Here is a 24101-nt window from a genome sequence, read left to right as displayed (position 1 = left end):
ACAAAAAACTATGGATGCCGGCCATGAAAGCCTTTGACTTCACAAAGGACAGGTTGCTTATCTGAGAGAGGGTTAAGCCCAAATTTGCCAACATGAGAAAGTCCATTATGTTCCAGGTTTGAAAGTGAGCAGGTGAGAGACCAGCATTAGAAAGAAATGCTAGGAACCTGTTCCACATGTAAGTGTAAGATTTCTGAGTAGAAGGCTTATGAGCCATTACAATGACTTGTCGAACTGGAGAAGGTAAGTCCGTCAATGGCAAATTCTCCATGCCACAAGTCCAAGAGTCTCTAGATCTGGATATTGAACCCAACTTCCATGAATGCTTAGTAAGTCTGGATGGAGAGTAGTTGAATGTACAGTCGGCCCTTCTTATACATGGATTTTTTTATACATGGATTTAAGCATCCACGGTTTGAAAATGTTCTAAAAAAGTACAGTGGACCCTTGTTATATGCTGAGATTTAGTTCCAAGATCCCCCGTGTATAACAAAATCCGTGTATGCTCAAGTCCCATTAAATATAACAACATAGCTCTCCATCATTGAAACACTTCACGGATGACATCTGGATGGAACATCAATTTGTGGCAAAACTCCAAGGATCAGATGAACTGGTCTGCCAATATGTTCGTTTTACCTCGAAGATGAATCACCTGGATGGAGATGCCCCTCTCTATGTTTCATTCCCAAATCTGTATTCAAATGTGGAGAAATGTTGTAGAACTCATATTTCCATGCTTGAGTAAAACATTGCTGTCATGTTGTCTGATCTCCCATGGAGAAAAATTTGAAGACCTTTAGAGCTTTCTCCATCGCAAGTATCTTGAGAGCATTTATGTGGAGACAAACTTTGTTGGGTGCCCATTTCCCCAGTACTGTCCTTCTAAGTGTGTACTCCATCTTTCCTGCAAAATAGTTATAGTCCTGGTCGAAGGTGGTGCACAGAATGGTATCCCAGTACTGATGTTTGATGGGTCAAGCCACCAGTTCAATTAACACTGTACTCTTTGAGGCATTGTAAAGTACTTGAATGAGAGGTCCATGAGAGGACTGAACACTCCAAGGAACCATGACTGGAGCTGTCACGTGCAAAGCCTTGCCAAGGAGGTGACAGCAGTTATGGAAGCCATGTGGCCCAAAAGTACTTGGATTAGATGGAGTGGTAAGTGCCAGGAGTGTCAACACTGAAGCACAGTATCTACTAGAATTTCAAACTGGTCTGCTGGAAGGTATGCCCCTGCTGACCTCAAATCCAAAACTGCTGTAATGAACCTTAATTCCTGAGCTGGGATGAGATTCGATTTGTCCCAGTTGACCACAAAACCGAGTGATGTTAGCAAATCCAGTGTGTAATCAATGTGACGGTTCAATATTTGCAACAAACACAGTCATCAATATAAGGAAGATGACAATCCTTTTCTGTCTCAGCCAAGTGACGATAGCCATACACTTCATGAACACCCAAGGAATGTGAATGCAAGTGCTCACATTGGTCCAAGGTACGATAGGCAATGGGAATGTCCATCACAGCCAGGTAGCTTAGCCCCACATTCAGTACACCTCTTGAAAGAGGAGAACATATTTGGAAAAGCACATAACAATTTTCATCAGGTTCAAAGCCAAGATGGATGTGCCAAGAATGGCTGTAGAGAAAACCAAGTCAAAACTGTAAACAAAACAGACCTACAGTACTTGTCAGGAAAGAGAAGGTAGAGTATAAGAGCAAGCTGAAGTCAAAACTGAAAATATGATATAGATGAAAATTCCTGGATTCTGCTAACACAGTGGCCCAAAAAGGAACTGAGGTAAATAGGTAGGAATCTTTTTTCTGTGTATACTGTATATTTCTTGTCTTTCTACCTACCTACCTACCTGACAAAGAATTTGAGTCAGCAGTGTGATCCAGCAGCTAAAAAAGTCAAAGTGATTCTAGATTGCATCAATAGAAGTATAGTATTTAGATAAAGGGAAGTAATAGTACTACACTATTCTGCTTCACCTGGAATACTGTGTCCAGTTCTGGGCACCACAATTCAAAAAGGATCTTGACAAGCTGGAATGTGTCCAGAGAAGGGTGACATAAATGATGAAGGGTCTGGAAACCATGCCCTATGAAGAGAGACTTAGGGAGCTGGGTATGTTTAGCCTGGGGAAGAGAAGGTTAAGAGGTTATATGATAGTCCTGTTTGAAGAGATGTCATATTGAAGATGGAGCAAGCTTATTTTCTGCTGCTCCAAAGACTAGGACACAGAGCACTGGATGCAAATGACAGGAAATAGATTCTGCCTCAACATTAGGAAGAACCTCCTTATGGTAAGAACTGTTTGACAGTGGAACACCATTCCTCGGAGAGTAAGTGGAGTCTCCTTCTTTGGAGGTTTTTAAATAGAGCCTGGATTGCCATCTTTTGGGAGTGCCCTGATTGTGTGTTCCTGAATGGCAGGGGGTTGGATGGCCCTTGAGGTCTCTTCCAATTCTATGATTTTATGTTCATTGATCCTAGCAAAATTTCTTCAATTTTCCATGAGGCTGGGTGTTTTTTGTTTTGTTGTTTTGTTGTTGTTGTTTGGCTTTCACAGAAACTCCACTTCAAATTTTTCCTGAATGAAATTCTTTGGAAACTCTAGTTATACATTTTTAGGTTGAAAACAAAAAATATCAGAAAATAAATGTGCTGCCCCGGTGCTTAAACTATATTTGTAAAATTAAAATATCAGTCCCAGTTTTGCCTAGTTTTTGGTTACAGTCATGACTCATGTACTGGGCTCTGCACACTTGATGTGCTACATTTTTAGTGATGTCATCTATGCATTTTCCAATGCAAGACTAAGTATATTAATTTTTTCTGATGTTCTGGCAATGATCATTGGTTAATTGAGATCTCAATTTACCTTTTCTGTGGTGAAGCATATTTGCTCACAAATGTGCACACTGCCAAAGAAAGTAAAAACTAGTATTATTTGCCTGTTGTGCCAAACTTACATATTCTGCTCAAAGGCTAGTAAAATTGCACTGGAGAGATTCCTAATGTTTCTTCAGCAGTGATTGCTCTTCCATGCAGACTACTTACCTTTAACGATGTGACTGATTTAGTATTTCATTTTCTAACAAATTCTTTCTAACAAGCTAAATCTTGAGTGAAGAATTAAATAATTACAAATAATTATTAACTTTAATTCAGTTCCCCAACAATAACAATGTAACTATATTACATTATGACTGTAACAAAATAAGGGTGAACTTGACTTCGGTTGCTGTGGCCTGGAGGAAATGGAGGGGAAAAGCCAGCTTACTCCCAGCGTTTCCCGATTTGAAGGGAGAACCTACTGACCATACCACCAGCTCCCATAACGGGCTGACAATTTATGCACAGACTTGCCAAAAGAGAACACTCGTGGCTACAAGCTGTGCTGTACCATTGTTTTTCTGTTCTGCCCCAAGCATATGTGCATGAGCTCACTGATGCACCACCAAAAGCCATCACTCACTTCCCTTAACCCACCCAGCCACCAGCCCATTAGACTGGCCACTCGATTGCATGACTGATCAGCTGTCCATACAACACACTGGTGAGCCCAGTGGATTGATTGCATAAGCATATGAGTGGTCAGCTGTACCATCAACCCACTGCATACACAATTAATCAAAAAGATGACAATACAATACCAACAATGCAATGGATTTAACACAAACAACTAATATTACCACTCGATTCTACTTTGGTCAGACTTCAACTGGAATACTGTGTCCAGTTCTGGGCATCACAATTAAAAAAGGATGTTGAAAATCTCAAAGGTGTTCTGACACTGGGTAGCACGCAAAGCCATTTTGGAGGGCATGCTGAGAGACGGGAGGGCAGGGGAAGAGGCGCTTGCCTGTTCCTCTCCTCTCCGCCCCCCAGGTCTTTAGCTGTCTCTGGAGAGGCAGCTAAAGGCATAGGAGGGCAGGGGGAAGAGGAGGAACAGGCACATGCCTGTTCCTCCCCCCCCCGGTTCGTCCGGGCCTTTAGCTAAAGGCACGGAATGGCAGGGGAAGAGGAGGAACAGAGGAACACCTTTTCCTCCTCTTTCCCTGCCCTCCCATCTCTCCACATGTCCTCCAAATTGGCTTTGTGTGCAAGAGAGGACACATATGCCACCACGGTTCTATACTGTACAGTATCTAAAACCTGGCAATTTTTACGACTGTCTCTGAAGCCTGGCCAGTTTGGTCATGCTGCAGAGTGAGGAGGGGGAATTGACATTTTGTTTTCTTTAAATAAATATAAAAACAACAATAACTGTTTATTTTTTCCTTTCAAAGAATATAGGGAAATAAATATTTATTATATTAACGTTTCTCTTCCAGCAGGCCTTCCCCGATTGATAGTGTCCAGAACCATTTGAATCCCCCTCCTTTTATTATTTTTCTTTTATTATTTTTCTTATTTGTGGTTTGTTTTTGTTTGTTTTTTAATTTTGAAGTATTGTTATGTGCTTTTTAACCATGTTTTACTGTTTAATTTTATAGTTGGGAGGGAGGGTTGGGCCGGGGTCTTGTGGGGCTTGTTGTTTTTATTATTGTGTATTATATGAACTTTGTTGTTACCCACTTCAATCCTCAAAGCGGAAGAGGAGGGATATAAATAAATATTTATTATTATTATTAATTAAAAGGAATTTCAAACAGTTTGAAATTCTGTTTGAAACAGTTTGAGGGGAAAAAAGAGAAAGAAGGAGATCTTTATATTTAGTATAAGGCTTTAATTTCTGGAATGAAACTGATTATTTCTATAGAATTGAAAACTGTTTCAAACTATCTGTAGATGATAGAAAATTGCTAAATTTTGTTTTAAAAATAAGGCTATAAACAGGGGGAGTCGAATATCATGTGAAGACCAAATGACCCAGAGTGGTGAAACATGGAAGTCAACAGGAACTTTAAGAAGTAAAGAAGAAAGGAAGACAAAAAAGAAGACAAAAAGGAAACAAAAGAAAAATATGTTATGTATATTGTATATACTCCAAAGCGTGATTATTGAGGCTATTGTCTTTGTGTTTAAGAAATATGTAGCAGTAATAATAATAATAATAATAATAATAATAAAACAATAACATTTCCAAAAGGACTCTAAGTGTACAAATGACATTTATCTGTAATAAAATTCAATGTTAGTAACAGAACAACAGTATTTACTGATTACAAAGATAAATATCTTCTCTCTTTAAATGTAGCACTATTTATCATATCATACCAAAAAGATAAGAGGAAGTAGCATGTTTATGCTGTAACAGACTGCAATTTTGAAGATGGTAAAATATCTGTCTCTGCTATCTTAAGCTTACTTTTTTCCTCTTTCGCTGTTTAACTCTGGAGGACTCTTGTCCGAGGCTACCATTCCCCATGGTTCCAGACTGAATTTTTCCAAAGAGCTGTGGGCCTGTTGAAGGAGGAGTGGGCGTTGGAGGTGGTGTGTTTTCAGGAGAGTCCGGGCTGGGCTTCGTACTTGCTGTCTGTCCTACTACATGCATCTAAAAATACAAAAATATTAAACAGAGTTGTTAGTATATTGCTCACCCTATATATATACTTTAAAGGTTACACATTGGGAAGCATAGACATGAACACAGACAATTTCTAGAACTTTGTCATAATCTGGGTCATTCTATAGATAGCAGTGATATTACAATGTCATTTACATCACTAAGGGAATCCACCAAAAGGCTGAATGGCAGCCAATAATATAAACCTAGAAGTTTCCTTGTCAACATAAGCTGCAAACAGAATTACTTGCACACAGAATTAAAGAAAGATTATGGTATTCACTACCAATAAATGTTCTCAGTATAAAGCGACAGATCTAGGAGCATCCCCAGACTGCGAACGCAGTCCTTTGTGGAGAGCGTGACCCCATCTAGGACTGGAGGTTGCAACCCTATACCTGGTTTGGGGGCCCCTACTGTAAGTACCTCCATTTTGTCTGGATTCAGCCTGAGTTTGTTTTTCCTCATCCAGCCCATTACTGCTTCAAGACACTGATTGAGAGGAGAAATGCCATCTGTTGTCATAGCTGCTGATTGGGACATGGAGAAATATATTCGGGTGTCTTCAGCATACTAACACGCTGCCCCATGTATGTGAATGATTTCTCCCAGCAGCTCTGAACCCAGGTATTGGGATACAACCTCCAGTCCTGGAAGGGGTCACTCTTCTCTCAAAGGATTGTGTTCACAGCCTGGGGGTGCTCTTAGATCCATCGCTTCATATGACAAATCAGGTGACTGCAATGGTCAAGAGTGCCTGTTATCAGCTTCGGCTGTTACGTCAGCTGCGCCCTTTCCTGGAAGTCAGGGACCTTGAGACGGTAGTACATGCACTGGTAACCTCACGCCTTGATTTCTGTAATGCACTGTACATGGGCTACCCTCGTGCTTGGTCCAGAAACTTCAATTAGTTCAAAACATGACAGCTAGACTGGTCTCTGGTACATCCAGAAGAGACCATGTAACACCGATCCTAAAATCACTTCACTGGCTGCCCATTAGTTTCCGGGCCCAGTACAAGGTGTTGGTTATGACATTTAAAGTCCTAAATGGCTTGGGTCCAACCTATCTTCAGAACCGTCTCCTTCCATATAATCTTCCCCACACACTTAGATCCTCAGGGAGGAATTTGCTACAGCCTTATAAAACAAGGCTGTCCACGACCTCCCAAAGGACTTTCTCAGCTGTTGCGCCCAGGCTGTGGAATGGCCTGCTGGATGAGATCCGTCATATTACCATCCCAAACAGCTTTAAAAAAGCTATAAAGACAGATCTCTTCCGACACACCTTTCCCAAATAGTTTCTCCGGCCATCAGAAGAACTCAAAGAACTCTGACCGCACTTTGGTCACGGTTTATAGTTTGTTGTATAAAATTTTTAAATTTATTTTATTCTTATGTATGTTTTAATGCTTACATCATTTAATTGCATTTTAAAGGAGGGATTGAGGGTTGTTGGAATATATGCTTTTTAATCTTTGTAAGCTGCCCCGATTGCATCTTGTAGAGGGTCGGGATATAAATAAATTTTATTATTATTATCATCATCATCATTATTATTATTTAGAAGAAACTGTGTGAGGTGGGTGGGTGTGGACCACTTGATCTTTGTGGGGAAGACATGTATCTGGGGAAGAAGGGTGAGGAGTTTCCAGGGTCAATTCTTGGAAAGAGTCCTTCATATTGGAGCAGTTATTGAATTTAAAGTCTCTCCCTTTCCCCATCCATGCCAGTCTCCAGAGCATGTGTCACCTGTAAACACACACCAGCTGCACTCCTCTCCACCCTGATGAAGAAGGACTGAGACGCCTTCCTCACTGAACAGAAGCTTCTCCCTTTGCACCTGGTCACTAGTAAGCCAGCTGCTCAGTTGCTACTCCGAGGGTGACTGGGTGCAAAGGGAGCATCAACTGAGCAGCCAGTTGAGCAGTGACCAAAAAGCCTGTCACCTGCACTGGCTTTTGCCTCAAGACTGGCACAAAATAGAAACTACTCAGTCGCTGCTCAGTTAGGTGCTTGGTTGCTGCTCCCAAGATTGGCTGTTTAGAATTTGCAGTAGAACAGTAGACCTAACATTAAGAAGGATGGGGCACTACGGTTGTCACCCAAGAGGAAAGGTGGTGGTAGTTCAAAAAGGTTTGGGGACCATTGCATTAGGTGATTGCATTAGGTGATGGAAGCAACTCTCTCAGTAAGGAAAGGGCTTGGTCTGAAACAGGCTAGTGGACACCAACACTACTTTTACTGCCTGAAATTTGAGAGGGGGCTTGCAGTGACATTTAAACATATAATATTTATTTCTATTCTTATGAGAAAATCAACAAACTGAAAAAAAAAACCCCACATCAAAGTACATATTTACCTCAGCAGAATTGTGATACTGAATGAAAGTAGCAGATATTGCATGACTAAAGGGGTCACCAGCTTTAGGAGTCATTTCCTGCTTCACCAAAAGGGCTAGGTCCACCAGCTAAGGAAAGAATAATCATTCTTTTAAAAGAGCTTTAAATAGTATAATTGATAACTTATTTTAACTTATTGATTAACTTATTTAATTAAGAAACTACTGTGTATAAAGATATACTCTTGTAAAGCAAAAATGGAAAATGTGTAGCCTTCCAGATGTTGTTGGACCTCAAGAGCCCAAATCAGCCAAATCACCCAAATTTATAGTTTTTTGTGGGTTTTTCAGGCTATGTGGCTATGTTCTAGAAGATTTTCTTCCTGATGTTTCGCCAGCATCTGTGGCTGGCATCTTCAGAGAAACGTCAGGAAGAAAATCTAGAACATGGCCACATAGCCCGAAAAACCCACAAAAAACTATGGATGCCAGCCATGAAAGCCTTCGACAACACCCAAATTTATTTTGAAAAACGATAGTACAGTTGCCCTTCCATATCCATGCATTCTGTATCCATTGATTCAGTCATTCACGGCTTGAAAATATTTTTTTTAAAAACCACAAAAACAAAAGCAAACCTTGATTTTTGCCATTTATAACAGGGGCACCATTTTACTACACCATTGTATATAATGGGACTTGAGCATTCATGGATTGTGCTTTCCATGGGGGGTCCTGAAATCAACTCCAGAGGATACCAAGGGCTCACTGTAAAAAGGCTATTATTTTCTAGAATTACCTTATATATATAATATACATATTTACCTGTGCTACAGTCTCATAAGCTAAATAAGCCAAAATTTCCATAGCAACTGCATTTGGCTTTATTTCCATGCTGCTGCAGTCTAGCCAGTCTCGAAACTTAGAAGCTTTCTTGGCTGTGCAAATAAAACACAATAAATGTTATATTGATAAGATATCTTCTCTCAAATACAACTTAACATTGTTTGCTTTCTTAAATATATAAAGAGTAAGACTGAACAAGTATCAAAAGTCAACATTCTGGATCTTGAACACACTGGCTGTGATCCCAGATAGCTAGTATAAATAATGTAATTCTTTATTAGTGGAAATTAAATTAGTGTAAATTAGTGTAAATAATTAGAAGTACCAACACATTTGGTGGTTTTAGGCAAGCTCCTATGTCTCAGTCTCCTAGCAAACTCACATTTGTTTGTTTGTATACACAAGAGCATTTATATGTGGTGGCTCAAGTGGTTAAAACTCTGACTGTTGACTGTAAGATAGGCAGGTTGGCAGTTCGAGGCCTGGGTACTGCATGATGGGGTGAGCTCCTATCACTAGTCCCAGCTTCTGCCAACCTAGCAGTTTGAAAACATGCAAATGCAAGTAGATAAATAGGTACCACTCCAGTGGGATGGTAAACAACATTCTGTGCATTTATGCTGGCCACATGATCACAGGGTATTTTCTTGCAATGTTGGCTCTTTGGCTTAGTAACGGAGATGAGCACCATCCCTTATAGTTGGACATGACTTGACAATCTTGTCAATGGGGAATAGCTCCCAAAGTTGCTCACAGTGTAGTACCTGAACTCAACACTTCTGTAAATCTTATACAAAACAGTATGGGAAGAGGAGAAGGAGGAGGGATCAGAACCTCCAACTCTCACACACACCCATCTGTCAGGGATGCTTTGACTGAGATTTCCTGCATGGCAGGGGGTTGGGCTGGATGACCCTTGTGGTCTCTTCCAACTCCATGATTCTATGATTCTAATTAAACTTGAAGAGTCTTCAGTTGCTGCTGGTGCTGCAGGGGACAATAAGAAACTGAGGGTTTAGGAGGGAAGTGAGCCAAGAAGCTGCTCGGAGAGTGGGCAGGGCTCTAATAGCTGTAGAAGGTTCCAAAGATGCACTGTCCAGGAAAACCCAATTGTGTGATTCACAGAGAACATGAAGAAGACTTTTACTTCACAACTTGTATCTTACAATATAGAAAAAGCGACAGGCTAGTATGGGAGACCAGAGCAGGCTGTGTGACCTTCTCGGCACAGTCCTTCAATTGAGGGAAAGAATAGGCAAATTGAGGACAACTGTCCCACTCTCCACAATTTCACTTGTTCACTTTGCCTAAGGTGCCTAAGGGTGAGTGCTGAATGGCGAGTTTAAGGAAATACTGTTGTGTATGTGTATGTATATGAAACGTGCCTGTTGACTTGTGGCAACCTCGTGAATTTCACAGGAATACTCAGGTCATTTTGCCAGTTCCTTCCTCTGAAATAGAGTGGGCAGCACCAGTCATTTGTTGGCTGTCTCCTACCCAAGTACTGACCAAGGCTGACTCTGCTTGGCTTCTAATATCAGACAGGATCTGGTGCCTTTAGGGCTTTTATATCCTAGTATACTATTACCATACTTTTTAAAAAAAATGTTTTCTTAAGCTTTCTATTCTGTTATTCTGTATATTGAAGATTTATATTGGTAAAGTCTTGATTGTAATTATTAGGTGCAAAAAGTGAGTACATCACAAGCCTCTCAAATACAGAAACAACTTTAATCTGAAGAATCCTCAGCCTAACCATTTACAGATGTCATTCAATGATCTAAACAGAGCTTCCTTCCCTAAAAAAAAAAAACCACATCAAAAAACCCACCACTTGGAAATCAAACCTCCCTACTGTTTGACATTTACAGAGAACACAGTTGTGCATGTGTCACATAATTTTCATATTGTGATTTGCAAGTGAGTCAGCTATTTCCCCAAGTCAAATGCTTATTATGGAAAACAAGGTAAGTATCTTTTATTCAAATGCCAATTGAGCTTCCATTTATTATTGCAGTGTCAAGGATTATTTTGTCATGCTTTTTACAGGCTCTTTCACTTCTCTCTCACTCTCATTCTCTTTGATGTTTGACCTTAAGCATAATATAGCTACTTCTGTAGTGATCTGGGTCTTGTTGTTGTTTTTACTGCATGATGACAACCATTAATTTAGAATCCATTGTAAAGACGGCTAATCATTGTATGTGGTTTCTATATGGTGGTAAAGCCCTAACATTTTCATTAAATGGCTTTGGCGTATGATTTTGTCTGGGCCCAACTTGTGACTTCTGGCTCCTAGTTTTCTGTTTATGGCTCCTATTCCACAGCTGCGCTGACACTCATACACATATCTGTCAATGAGTCCATTGCCACAGAAACAAGGCTAGATGTGCTGTTCCAGATCAGTCCCTACTAACTATTCTTACAAAGCCACCATGGCATGAAGAAGAGGTAAAGGAATTTATCTTTTTTTCTAATGATGGGAGTGTGTGTATGTGTGTGATCCCTCTTAAGTATGTTGTAAGCCATCCTGGGCCCCAAGATAAAAATAAAATAAAAGGCAGGATATAAATTAAACAAATAATTGTTAAATAATATTATAATTCCACATGAACGGCTTATCAAAAACTACAATCCGATATAGTGTAACTATTACAGCACACTTACAAAAGCTCAACTGACGACTTTCACAGAATTCTGCATATTGTACAGAGTCCATCATTCGAGCTTGTCTTTCTGCCCTCTGAAAAAAACAATATAAGAATACTTATTATTCATATACATATATATTTATAAATTCACAGAACTCACACATCCATAGGTCCATAAGTCTGACAGCCACTCTGAATACCAAATTAGTGTCATTTATTTAAGATACACATATACAAGTTGATGGTAAGAAAAAAAGTATTACAACTTGCATCATTTTTTCTCCATGGGGCTTAGGATGGCATACACATTTATCCCCATTTTATTCTTTACTGAACAGATTATAATATTTCGCTTTAAAAATACTTCAAATCAAAGACATGTCTTCACTGGGCCTGCCTAGCTTAAGAAGAAATACATCAGTAATTAGTGTGCTATTCAACACTATCTAATGTACCCCACATAAAGCTGCCAATGAGAAAGTAGTTTATTAATTTTGTTCAATTTAGCTCTTAGGAATGATGAAAAAGCTTCTCTGAGAGAAAAATATTATTTAGCTCTCAGAGTGCTCAGATGACTGGATCAATCCTAGTTGCCACCTGATCTGCTGCTGATACAAAACGAGCTGCAGAGGAGGCAACTTTTGATAAAAGCATATGTTTAAATAAAGCATAAATCAGATGTTTAAATAAAGTTCGGCGGAAGCAACAACAGCGAGCCTTATCACACGGAGGTTTTTGCAGCTTTTTGCAGCTCAGATCTGACATGACTGCTGGTCCAACGATGCGAATTCACGCGATAACGTGATGTGTTATCACACGCGATTCCTTTCTATGGGGGCTCCTTCCGTGGGGCTTCCACAGTGATTCCACAGTGATTCCTCATTTTGGTGAAATCGGTAACAAGCAAATTCACAGAGATTGCTTCTAAGCTCGCTTCGATTTCACTCTAAATTGGTCTGGTGTGGAATGCAACTTTGCTTCTGCTCTGGTACACCACCGCAAACCCCCTGGGTTGCAAATTTTCCATGATGCGGCGCTGCAATTCCCCCCCCCCATTTCCTTTCGATGGTCCTTTCACTTTCAGGGCAACTCATTTTTGGGGAATATATATATATATATATGTGTATGTGCATGAATGTGAATATATAGATATGTATGCATATCTATCTACTGTATATATGTGTGTGTTGAAATTGCTGAAATGGAAGGGAAAATAAAAAAGGGGGATGAAGAAGACACAGAAATATTCATGCAATCACGCAATTACGCGAAACAGGGAACAAGAACTTGCTCCCCTCTTCACCCCAGAAATATACAAGGTCACAATGCGTTCAGAACCCCACTGAGCATTCCAAGGGTGCTGATTTGAATTGTTGAATACCACCGGTGTGGTAATACAATTTGCACTCACTCCACTTTGCTTGAATCCACATCACGTGACTTGCCTTGGAGTCGATTCCCCCTCGGTTCGGAAGGACAATGGAAGGGTAACCAGGTGTGATAAAACATTCACGTTATAATGTGAATTCGCATAGCTGAACCAGGAGTCACCCCAGATCTGAACTGCAAAAATCTCCATGTGATAAACACCAGCATCTCCATCATGCCCCACAATATAAATTCATAAGGAAGAAGTGTACTGCACCAAACAGTATTATTATTATTATTAACCTTTATTTATGAAGCGCTGTAAATTTACACAGCGCTGTACATACAATCTTTTTAATTAGACGGTTCCTTGCCCTCGGGCTTACAATCTAAAAAGACATGATACAGTCGGCCCTTCTTATACACAGATTTTTTATACACAGATTCAAGCATCCATGGTTTGAAAATGTTCAGAAAAAGTATAAATTTCAAATATCAAACCTTGATTTTCCATTTTGCTATGTCAGTATATTTTATGGGACTTGAGCATCCACTGATTTTGTTATCCACGGGGGATGTTGGAACCAAACCCAGCGTATAACAAGGGTCCACTGTATGCAATTTGCACAGTTCCATCATACAAATCAGCATGATACATCATACAAATCACAAACTATAAAAAACACATCATGCTAAGGTGAGATACCTGCATGCAAATATAGAAGAAAACCATCATAAACAATGGTTGATATTTTTCACCATTACAGATTCTTATGCTCTTATCTGAATTTATTATACAGGAACTGAGCATAAAATATAAGCTTCAGTTATAACACAGGGACAGGGTGCAAACAATGTATGAGAGCAATGAGAAGTAGCTCTCTCTTAAACCTCCAGAAATGTCTGTGATGTGGAACTGCCAGATATACAATAGAAGAGAGCCTACAAAGAACATCTATTCATATAACATCTCCTACATAAATGAAAATCTGCTTTTAATGAAGAGAAGTATGAAAACATTGCTATAGATGTAATTAAGTATCACTCAGTTGAAAATTCCACTAAAAATCCTAGAGGGTCTTAAAACTATCTCAGACTTTCATTATACAATGTTTCTCAGTTTCTCTGCTTAAATCCACTTTTCACTTAAGTGGAAATGAAAGAGAAAAGGGCAGAAGGGCACAAACCATTTCAAAGAATAGACATATTTTGGATCTTATGGTGAATTTAACCCCCCCAAAAAGTGACATTGTGATGGATGTTGTGCTAAAACTGCAGATTTGGTAATAAAGAAGATAGTCAGACAATTCTTTGTCATCTTACTTATCCTTGCCTTATAGAGCAGTCTGTTCTTTCTGTCCAATCCATTAGTTTGAATGCGTATGTAAGAAGAAGCAGATTTTTATGTCATGCAGCTGCTTTATACATGGATATTGTTCCTGACTCTTCCCACCAATCAAGGAAGTATACAAACCAAAACACCCAGAAAAGGCAATCTTTGGGAATTTCCAGGCATGACTCTTAGGGAAAACAGGGAGAAACACAGCACACTGACATTCATTCAGTCCTCTTGATTTCTCTTTGATATGAAATCGCAGATACATCCTACCCTTCATAATTCCAGTTTTTCTAGTAACGTCAAGCAATTGGGAGATAGATAACGTGCTATCTACTATTCCTATTTATTAGTATTTTTAAAGCATCCTAAAAAGAGTTTCAGTGTATAAATGAGGTGTGGGAATTTCAATTTGTGTAGATTACTAACTACAGCTTCCATCATTTCTGACCACTTGCTATATTGATTAGAACTGAGAATCAAAGAATTAGAACAGAACTCGAGGGGCATCACAGTTCTGGGCACCACAATAAAAAATGTTGACAATCTGGAGCACATCCAGAGGATGACCAAAATGGTGAAAGGTCTGAAAACCCTATGAGGAGAGGTCTAAGGAGCTGAGTATGTTTAGCCTGGAGAAGAGAAGCCTAAGGGTTGACATAATAGACATATTAAAGCAGAGGCTGGATGGCCATCTGTCGGGGATGCTTTGATTTGGATTTCCTGCATGGTAGGCGGTTGGACTGGATGGCCCTTGTGGTCTCTTCCAACTCTATGATTCTATGAAATATTTGAATGGATGTCATATTGAGGAGGGAGCAAGCTTGTTTCCTGCAGCTCCAGAGACTAGGATCAAGAGCAATGGATGCAACCTACAGGAAAAGAGATTCCATCTCAATATAAGGAGGAACGTCCTGACAGTAAGAGCTTTTCACAGTGGAACACATTCCCTGGGAGAGTGGTGGAGTCTCCTTCTTTGGAGGACTTGATGGCCCTTGAGATTTCTTCCAACTCTGTGATTCTATGACTCTATAAAATAAATGCATTATGTCTGCTTTATACTATGGAGATCTAGTAGAGACAATACTAATACAGTGCGCCCTTGCCTTATGTAGGGGAATACATACCGGACCCCTCCGCATAAGGCAAATAGCGCGTATGCTCAAGCCCCATTGAAAATAATGGGGCTCATGCATGATGCATGATGCACATGTGCACCATTGTAAATTCCGCCACGTGGCTTTCAGCATAAACTGAAAGCCACGTAAAAGGTGCCCGCATACGATGCAGGTGCACTGTATTGATCCTTTGTTTTTATTGGTGGTTTTCGCCTGCTTAAACTGGCACAATCAAATATCACACAATCATAGAGTTGAAAGATACTACAAGAGCCATCCAGTCCAACCCCACACAGGAACTCTCAATGTTTCTTATACGTTAGCTGTTCTCTACAGTTTAGGGCATTGTAGCTCCCTTTTAGCAAACATATAAACAGTATGTCCAAATTGTAATCAGATTCTGAATAAAATCTATTTTGATATATCAAACATAATAATTTTATTTCAAACAAGGTGGTATATGATCAATTTCATCTTCTTAAAGTAATAAAATTACTTTCAATTTGTACATAAGAGTTAATACTGCATATTTTGTTTTTTTTCTGAAAATTCCTGAAAGTTTAGTGATTGATTGATTTATTAACTGTTGATTTTAGAGCATTTAAACCCTGTTGTTCAGGCAAAGAGATTAATAGAATCATAGAGTTGGAAGAGACCACAAGGGCCATCCAGTCCAACACACTGCCATGCAGAAAATCTCAATCAAAGAATCCCCGACAGATGACCATCCAGTCTCTGTTTAAAGACCTCCAAAGAAGGAGACTCCATCACACTCTGAGGGAGTGTGTTCCACTGTCAAACAGCTCTTACTGTCAGGAAGTTCCTCCTAATGTTGAGGTGGAATCTCTTTTCCTGTAGCTTGCATCCATTGTTCCGTGTCCTGTTTGTTCTCTGGAGCAGCAGAAAACAAGCTTGTTCCCTATTTAAACAGGGCTATCATATCAACTCTTAACCTTCTCTTCTCCAGGCTGAACATCCCCAGCTCCCTAAGTTGTTCCTCATAGGGCATGGTTTCCAGACCCTTCACCATTTTAGTTGCCCTCCTTTGGACACGCTCCAGCTCCTCAACATCCTTTTTGAATTGTGGTGCCAAAACTAGGTGAGGCCTGACCAAGGGAGAATAAAATGGCACTATTACTTCCCTTGATCTAGACACTATACTTCTATTGATGCAGCCTAGAATCGCATTGGCCTTTTTAGCTGCTGCATCACACTGTTGATTCATGTTCAATTGGTGATCTACTTGGACTCCTAGATCCCTTTCACACGTAGTTTCATTCAGCCAGTTGTCCCCCATCCTATATCTGTGCATTTCATTTTTCCACCCTAAGTGCAGTACCTTACATTTCTCAGTGTTGAATTTCATTTTGTTAGCTTTGGCCCAGCCTTCTAGTCTATTCAGGTCATTTTGAATTTTCATCCTGCCCTCTGGGGTATTAGCTACTCCTCCAAATTTGGTATCATCTGCAAATTTGATAATTATGTCTCCAATTGTGATTTCCTGACAGTTCCCTGCCTTTAGATTTTCAATCTATATAAAACAAGATTCACAAAGAAACAGGAATGGCAGTAACAGAAGAGATTAAGTCCAACAGATGCTGGCTGGTCCTCTCCCCGCTCTGTGGCCAGAAGAGCCATGGGAGATGAAATATGGAAGGAGGGGCTCTCATCTGTTGCTGGGACCAAGGCACACTGGAGTTGCTTTCTGGCTGCTCTTCTGTTTCTAAGAAGTCAAAGCATGGCAGTTGAGAGGCTCTCATCAGAAGTGGCACACCTAGCATACTTGACATCCAGAGCAGACAGCTCTCTTTCTCTCTCTCTCTCTCTCTCTCTCTCTGTGTGTGTGTGTGTGTGTGTGTGTGTGTGTGTGAGAACTTCCTGAGCCAAAATTCCATGACTGGAGAAACTGGAAAAAAAGGAAGAGAGCAAGAATAAAGGAGCTAGGGACCAGTTAGATCTATTTCAGAGAAAGGAATTGGAAAACCATCTCTGAGTATCTCTTACCTAAGAAAAACCTATAAAATTCATGAGGTTGCAGTAAGTCGACAAGCACAATCACAAGCATGCGTGCACACACACACAGAGAGTTGCATTACTACATTTTCCATTGGTTGCAATGGTGCCACTGTGCAAGGCCTGACCCAGTGCAAAGAGATCAAGAGATGTGTTTGTTTGTTTATTTCTTTGCAGCCCTCTATAAAGAGGAGTGTGATGAGTAAGTAGGTCTCAACATGGGAGAGGGGCTGAACCTCTCTGTAATTATTAAAGTAATATTACTCCTCAAACCCATCCTTATTTCCTTCTCTCTCTCTCTTTCTCTCTCTCTTTCCCTCCTGCTTTTTATCTACTCCCTACTTCAGCAGGTCTTGTCACACACTTGGGAGAGGTTTGGTAAGGTTGTAGCTTGAAATCAAAATTCATGTCTCACAAACGTTTAAATGCTATCTCTGAAAACTTAAATGGCATTTACTTCCAAGAAGGCAGGACAGGATTGTTTCATCCCCTTTAATAAGCCAATTTTCCACAGATGATTTAACAGAGAAATGCTGAGGTCTCTAAGTTATGTTTTTTCCTTTGCACACTTCAGCTAATCCAGTTTTTACTGTCAGGATTCATTCAAAGTAAGCGAGTGGAAATACTGTTTTACTTCAGTAACTACCAGTACAAGCTAAGAGATTTAAACAGACAAATATTAAACATGGATGTAGCAAATAATATGGCCTCCTAAACTATATTTAAGAGTTCTCCATCTTTAATTCAGTGACTTTGTACCTATCCACTTGTTGCTGTACTTGTGATGGATCACTGTTCTCTATTACTCTTTGAAAGATAAGACATTGGAAGTGTAAATGAAATATTGGTGGGGTTAGAAAGAAAAGAAAGCCAGCTTTAATTCCATTTTAGGAAAAATTAACCCAATGCAAACCCCAAACTAAGAAGAAAACTATAAAAGTTGTTTGAACCCAACTCTGTTTGTAATTATCTCTCCATATTCCAAAATAACATATTTAAAATTAGCTACCATAATCAGAAAAATTATTATTCTGAAAAGAGCCAAGGGATATTTGTAAATCTGGAAAACTGCAACAGCAAGCAAAAATTCCCTTTCTCCTTCAAATGATGGTGCTACTTCATCACGTTTTATGCAGAGAGTGAGAGACATTTTCAAATACTGGTTTAACAATACAATGACTCTGATAAATGTTTATCCTGGGACATAGGGGACACTCCATGTTAATGTATAGAGTGCATGAAAATGTTCAGATGTAACATTTTGGTTATTCACTTTGCAGAAGCCTGGAATTGGCTGCAGCTGGGACTCAAACCATCAGGTGATGTCCAAGGTCACAGTGTGTGCCAGAGAGCACATAGCAATGTGTAAATATACTGTGTCATCTTTGCAAGGGGAAATATATTCCAAGATGCACAGGAAATTGTACAGGAAGGGATTGAGCTAGATTGCCACATGGCAAATGTGTATATAAGATCAGATGTCCGTTTGTACATTTTGTGGGTTTGTAGTTGGTAGATGGTGTTGGTGATTCTTCTCGCATGTGTCTTTGGCAACAAATAAACAAAATGCCTCTACGGAGATAAGCCAGGAGTTGGTGTGCCTTTCTTCTAGCAGCTATTTTCCTGGCATGCTCCGGCAGCTAACAGTTGTTTATCTTCAACACAAGGCTTCCAAGTTTATTCTGCACACTCACGTTTGCATCAACACTCCAGTGGGATGTCAGAGGGGAAAAGAGTGAAAAGACCTTCACCTATGTGTGCATCCATTAGCATGAGCTTTACTGATAATTTATCTTGTTTCCTAATGAAAGCAAAAAATCTACCCCCCAACCCACCATGTCTCTATTAAAAAGCAATCAGATTTGGTATGTTGGTGACACTTTAAAGAGCACATTATGTGAGAAAACAAAATAAACATTTACCCTGGCAAATGAAAGCAGCCTTGGGGTTTTGACATACTTGGCAGGCAGGCAGAATTATATTCACATCAAGCATACGGAAAACCTAATGTAATATTTAAATATTTGTTTAAGTAATAGACTATTTTAAGGCAACACACTCAAAGATACATTTCTGTCAATATGGCTTCCAGCAAAATTCCAGGAAGAATACTCAATTGAAGCAATACATTTTAGACTGATCACAGATCTTGATTTTCATTTGCTCTGGGTATAAGACTCAGTATATTGAATGTTCAGTAAAGCTATTTCAAAACTACCACTGTACCCATTTTGAACTTAAGCAATTTTGATAAAATATATTATTAAAATGTGAGCATTTCTTAATAATAACAATATGCTGAACACTTTGACTTACCAATATGACTAAATTGGTCAAACTTCATAGCACATTTCTTATTCTATGTTTCTGTTATAATTCATTCCGACTAAGAGTTTTCTGTAGGTATCATGTAAAAACTAAGCCAAAGGCCCCCATACCTGACTGCCCTTAAACCTGTAATGATGTACCGAGGCACCGGTTACAAGAAGAACTGCATTCTCCTTCTCTCCTCAACCTGCCTCCCCCTTCCTTCACTTCCCTCTGTTCTCTCCCCTAGGTAAGAATTCAGAATGTAAGCTCCAGGGAGAAGAACCCATCACTCATATCTTGTAGATGAACATGATCTTCTCCTGCACATGAATAACACTAAGAAATTTTAGATATTATTATTATTGTTGTTGTTATTGCTGCTGCTGTTATTTCATTTGAAATGAAATGCACAGATGGGGGACACCTAGCTGAACAAGATTACATGTGAAAGGGATCTAGGAGTCCAAGTAGACCACAAGCTGTGCGATGCGGCAGCTAAAAAGGCCAATGCAATTTTAGGCTGCATTAATAGAAGTATAGTGTCTAGATCAAGGGAAGTAACAGTGCCACTGTATTCTACTTTGGTCAGGCCCCACCTGGAATGCTGTGTCCAGTTCTCAGCATCACAATTCAAAAAGGACATTGAGAAACTGGAGCATGTCCAAAGGAGGGCGACTAAAATGGTGAAGGGTCTAGAAACCATGCCCTATGAGGAACACGTTAGGGAGCTGGGGATGTTTAGTCTGGAGAACTAAGAGGTGATATGACAGCCCTGTTTAAATATTTGAAGGATGTCATATTGAGGAGGGAGCAAGCTTGTTTTCTGCTGCTCCAGAGACTAGGACCTGGAACAATGGATGCAAACTACAGGAAAAGAGATTCCACCTCATCATTAGGGGGAACAGCCCTGACATTAAGGGCTGTTCGATTGTGGAGCACACTTCCTTGGAGAGCAGTGGAGTCTCCTTCCTTGGAGGTCTTTAAGCAGAGGCTGGATGGCCATCTGTCGGGTAAGCTTTGATTGTGAGTTCCTGCATGGCAGGGAGTTGGATTGGTGGTCATTTCCAACTCTATGATTCTATGGCAGTATCCAGACCGTACCAGGGTTGCCTTGGGGCGTCCAGCAACCCTGGTATGTTGTAATGACGGTGCCCTTTCTACATGGGTGCCATCATTACGACATCACGGCCGTGCCACAGCCAAACAACGTGGCACGGCCGTGATGTCTTGGTGCCGCTGGAGGGTGCTTATGGCACCCTTTCAGCGGTGCCAGAAGGAGCTCTGTTTTGGAGCTTCTTCAGTTGTGCATATCATTGGTGCAGCCTTTAAACGGCCGTGCCAGTGATACAAAGAGAAAGCGCCCCTTTTCCCCTTTCCCCGCCACTGTTGGGGTGTCCTTGGGGCATGAAGCCCCAAGGACACCCCTTTCTAGGCCATGGGGAAGCGTCGGATCGGAGCCTCTGGGGCTGCCGCTGTGGCAGCTGAGGCCCCGATGTGTCAGTGAAAGGGGTGGGTGCAGGCGCCCCAAAGGGGCGGTCTGTATCCCGCCTATGATTTATATTTACCCTTTCCCCAATATTGGTACTCAAAGGAGCTTACAAGCATAAATACACAATAAAATAAATACAAACACAGCAGTAAAAATGTCTAACAGTAATTTTTAAAAACCATCTATAGAATGAAAGCCATTATATGACATCCCTTGAAATATTTAAACAGGGTTATCATATCACCTCTTAACATTCTCTTCTCCAGACGAAACATACCCAGCTCCCTAAGTCACTCCTTATAGGGCATGGTTTTTTAGTTGCAAAATCACACTGTTGACTCATGTTCAAGTTGTGGTCTACTAGGACTTCTAGATTCTTCTCACATGTACAAGCCAGGTGTCCCCCATCCTACATCTGTGCATTTCATTTTTTCTGCCTAAGTGCAGTGCCTTACATTTCTTCCTGTTGAAATTTATTTTGTCAATGCCCAGCTTTCTAATCTATTAAGGCCATTTTGAATTTTGTTCTTGTCCTCTAGGGCATTAGCTACCTGTCGCCGGGCCCAGAACCACCCTGGCTGGGGAAGTGGGTCCTAGTGGTTCCATGTTACAAAAGCTCAGACACTGGGGAATGCTCAATTCTTCTTTAATTCAACACAACGAAGACCAACGGGTCACAACAAAAATTAGGCTGGTTACTTCACCGCCATGCAAAAGATGTAAGTTCCAACTACAGGCCTGAGTCTTCCTCTTCAGGCTCAGGCGCCCAGGCTCCTCTTCCTAGAGAGTCCCGCTCTCTAGGCCAACACCTTCTCCTAATGTCCTACAGGAGACGCGGCCCGGGGTTGATTACGGGTCGAGCTTGGTATGGCTCAGCGTCTCCATCGATGGGGTGGACCAGCGTGGCCAGTAAGCCCTCTACTGGGTCGGTTCACTCACCGCCGCCTCCACTGGGGTATCCTCTTCCACTGAAGTCCTGACGGTTGAACTCCGCCACCAGGGCATCTCGGACTTGGGCCTCTATCCCTCCCTTGTATCCGGTCTCCCCTCTCTCTTCCGGCGTCCTCCTCGGCTCCTCCCCTGGCTCCCCTTTTCTCCCCTCTAGGCCCACACCCCTTCCACCTGGTTCTTCGGCCCCAGCTGTTCCTCCTTGAGGCCATGTGGACTCCTCTTCCGGGGCTCTTTCTGGGTCTGCCTGCCCGTCATCCTCACGTGCGGGATCCCAACCCGACTCCTCCCCATCCTTTCCCCTCTGACACACCTCCTCCTAATTTGGTGTCATCTGCAAAAGCTGAATAGAACAGGACCAGGACAGAACCCTGTGGGACCACACAAATCACTTCTCTCAAGGATGAAGAGGCGTAATTGGTGGGCACCCATTGGGTTAAACCAGTCAGCCAATTACAAATCAACCTAACAATTGCATTGTCTAACCCACATTTTACTAGCTTGTTTGCCAGAATATTGTGGGAGACCTTGTCGAAGGCCTTATTGAAATCAAGATATGCTACATTCACAGCATCCTCTTCAACTATCAAGCTGATAATTTTATTTTAAAAAAGAGATTAGTCTGGCATGACTTGTTTTTGTGAAACCCATGTTAACTTTCTGTGAATATGGGATGCTTTGCTAAATGCTTATAGACTATCTATTTAATGATTGTTCATGGTACTGATGTATTGCTAACTGGCAGTAATTGTTTGGATCCTCTCCCTCCCCCCCCCATTTTGTAGATGGGAACATTTGCCCTCCTCCAGTATGCTGGGAATTTTCAAAGATTATTGCCAGTGGCTCCAAGATTACTTTGGCCTTAGATGTAGTTCATTTGGCCTGGGAGACCTGAATTCATTTAGATTAATCAGGTATTCCTGATCTACTCTTTACTTACTCTGTCCTGCATTTCCCATATTGTGTCCTGTGCTCCTCTGTGTCCATTTTCCTTAGGCTGAGCACCATTTTCCTTTTGTGAGCAGACTGAAGCAAAGTAGCTTCTGAGTAATTCTACCTTTTCTCTGTCCCGTTAGCATTTCACTGTTTTCTCCACACAGTGCATCTACCAGTTCCTTCTTTTGCTATAGATGTACTCACAAAAGCCCTTTTTTATTATTCTTAACCTCTCCAGCAAGCCTGTCTTCATTCTGTGCTTTAGCTTTTCTGACTTTATCCCTATACATTTGCTTGAATTCCTCTTTGGTGATTTCCTTTTTTTTTTCATTTCTTACACATGTCCCTTTTAAAACTTTGCTCAAATGAAAGTCATCCATCCTGGATCTCCAATTTTTCCTCCTCATTAGAACAGTTTCAAATTGTGCCTTCAGTATGTCCCTTTTGAGAAACTCTCATCTGTCCTGAACTCCTTTCTCTTTCACTAAACCTGACCACAGGATCACACCCAATATTTCCCTAACTTTACTGAAATCAAATTTCCTAAATTCTAGAGTGTCTCTTAACATCTTCTTTCTACTGTATAACAAATTCCAGGAGAACGTGATCACTCCCTCCTAAGGATCCTGTCACTTCCACTCCATTAACCAGGTCATCCCTGTTGGTTAGGATCAAATATAAAATAGCTGATCCCCTTATTGCCTCTTCCACCTTTTGGACGGTCAGATTGTCTGCAAGGCAAGTGAAGAATTTGCTGGATCATAAATTTTGGCTCAATTTGACCTCCAGTAAATATTAACATTGTTGAAGTCACCCGTCACCACTACATCTTTAATACATCTCTAGTAATGGTACCATTTTATTCTTCTTTTGTCAGGCCTCACCTGGAATACTGTGTCCAGTTATGGGCATCACAATTTAAGAAGGATGTTGAGAAGTGAGAGCATGACCAGAGGAGGGGGAATAAAATTCTGAAAGGCCTGGAAATCATGCTCAATGAGGAACAACTTATGAATCCTGGTATGTTTAGCCTGGAGAAGAGATGGTTAAGAGGTAATATGAAAACCTTGTTTAAATATCTGAGAGGATGCCATACTGAAGATGGAGCAAGCCTGTTTTCTGCTGCTCCAGAACCTGGGACATGGAGCAATGGATGCAAACAACAGGACACAAGATTCCACCTAAACATTAAGAACTTCCTGACAATAAGAGCTGTTTGAA

The 24101-nt window shown here is 40.7% G+C and overlaps 1 protein-coding gene across 7 annotated transcripts in view; it reads right to left on the bottom strand.

The window, feature by feature from the left end:
- Positions 1-24101, bottom strand: part of SUPT3H (SPT3 homolog, SAGA and STAGA complex component) — a 252130-nt gene that overhangs the window by 64624 nt on the left and 163405 nt on the right. For all 7 annotated transcript variants that reach the window (XM_042477039.1, XM_042477031.1, XM_042477021.1 and 4 more), the window contains 4 exons: positions 11379-11454; positions 8691-8803; positions 7887-7994; positions 5328-5513 (listed from right to left, as the gene is read on the bottom strand). In XM_042477039.1, the coding sequence (XP_042332973.1) occupies positions 5328-5513; positions 7887-7994; positions 8691-8803; positions 11379-11454 (483 nt within the window). The remainder of the gene's footprint in view (positions 1-5327; positions 5514-7886; positions 7995-8690; positions 8804-11378; positions 11455-24101) is intronic.

This window comes from Sceloporus undulatus, chromosome 1, assembly GCF_019175285.1.
Source record: "Sceloporus undulatus isolate JIND9_A2432 ecotype Alabama chromosome 1, SceUnd_v1.1, whole genome shotgun sequence".
NCBI lineage: Eukaryota > Metazoa > Chordata > Lepidosauria > Squamata > Phrynosomatidae > Sceloporus > Sceloporus undulatus.
Note: the sequence above shows the minus strand (reverse complement) of the source record. Positions and strands in the feature narration are given on the sequence as shown.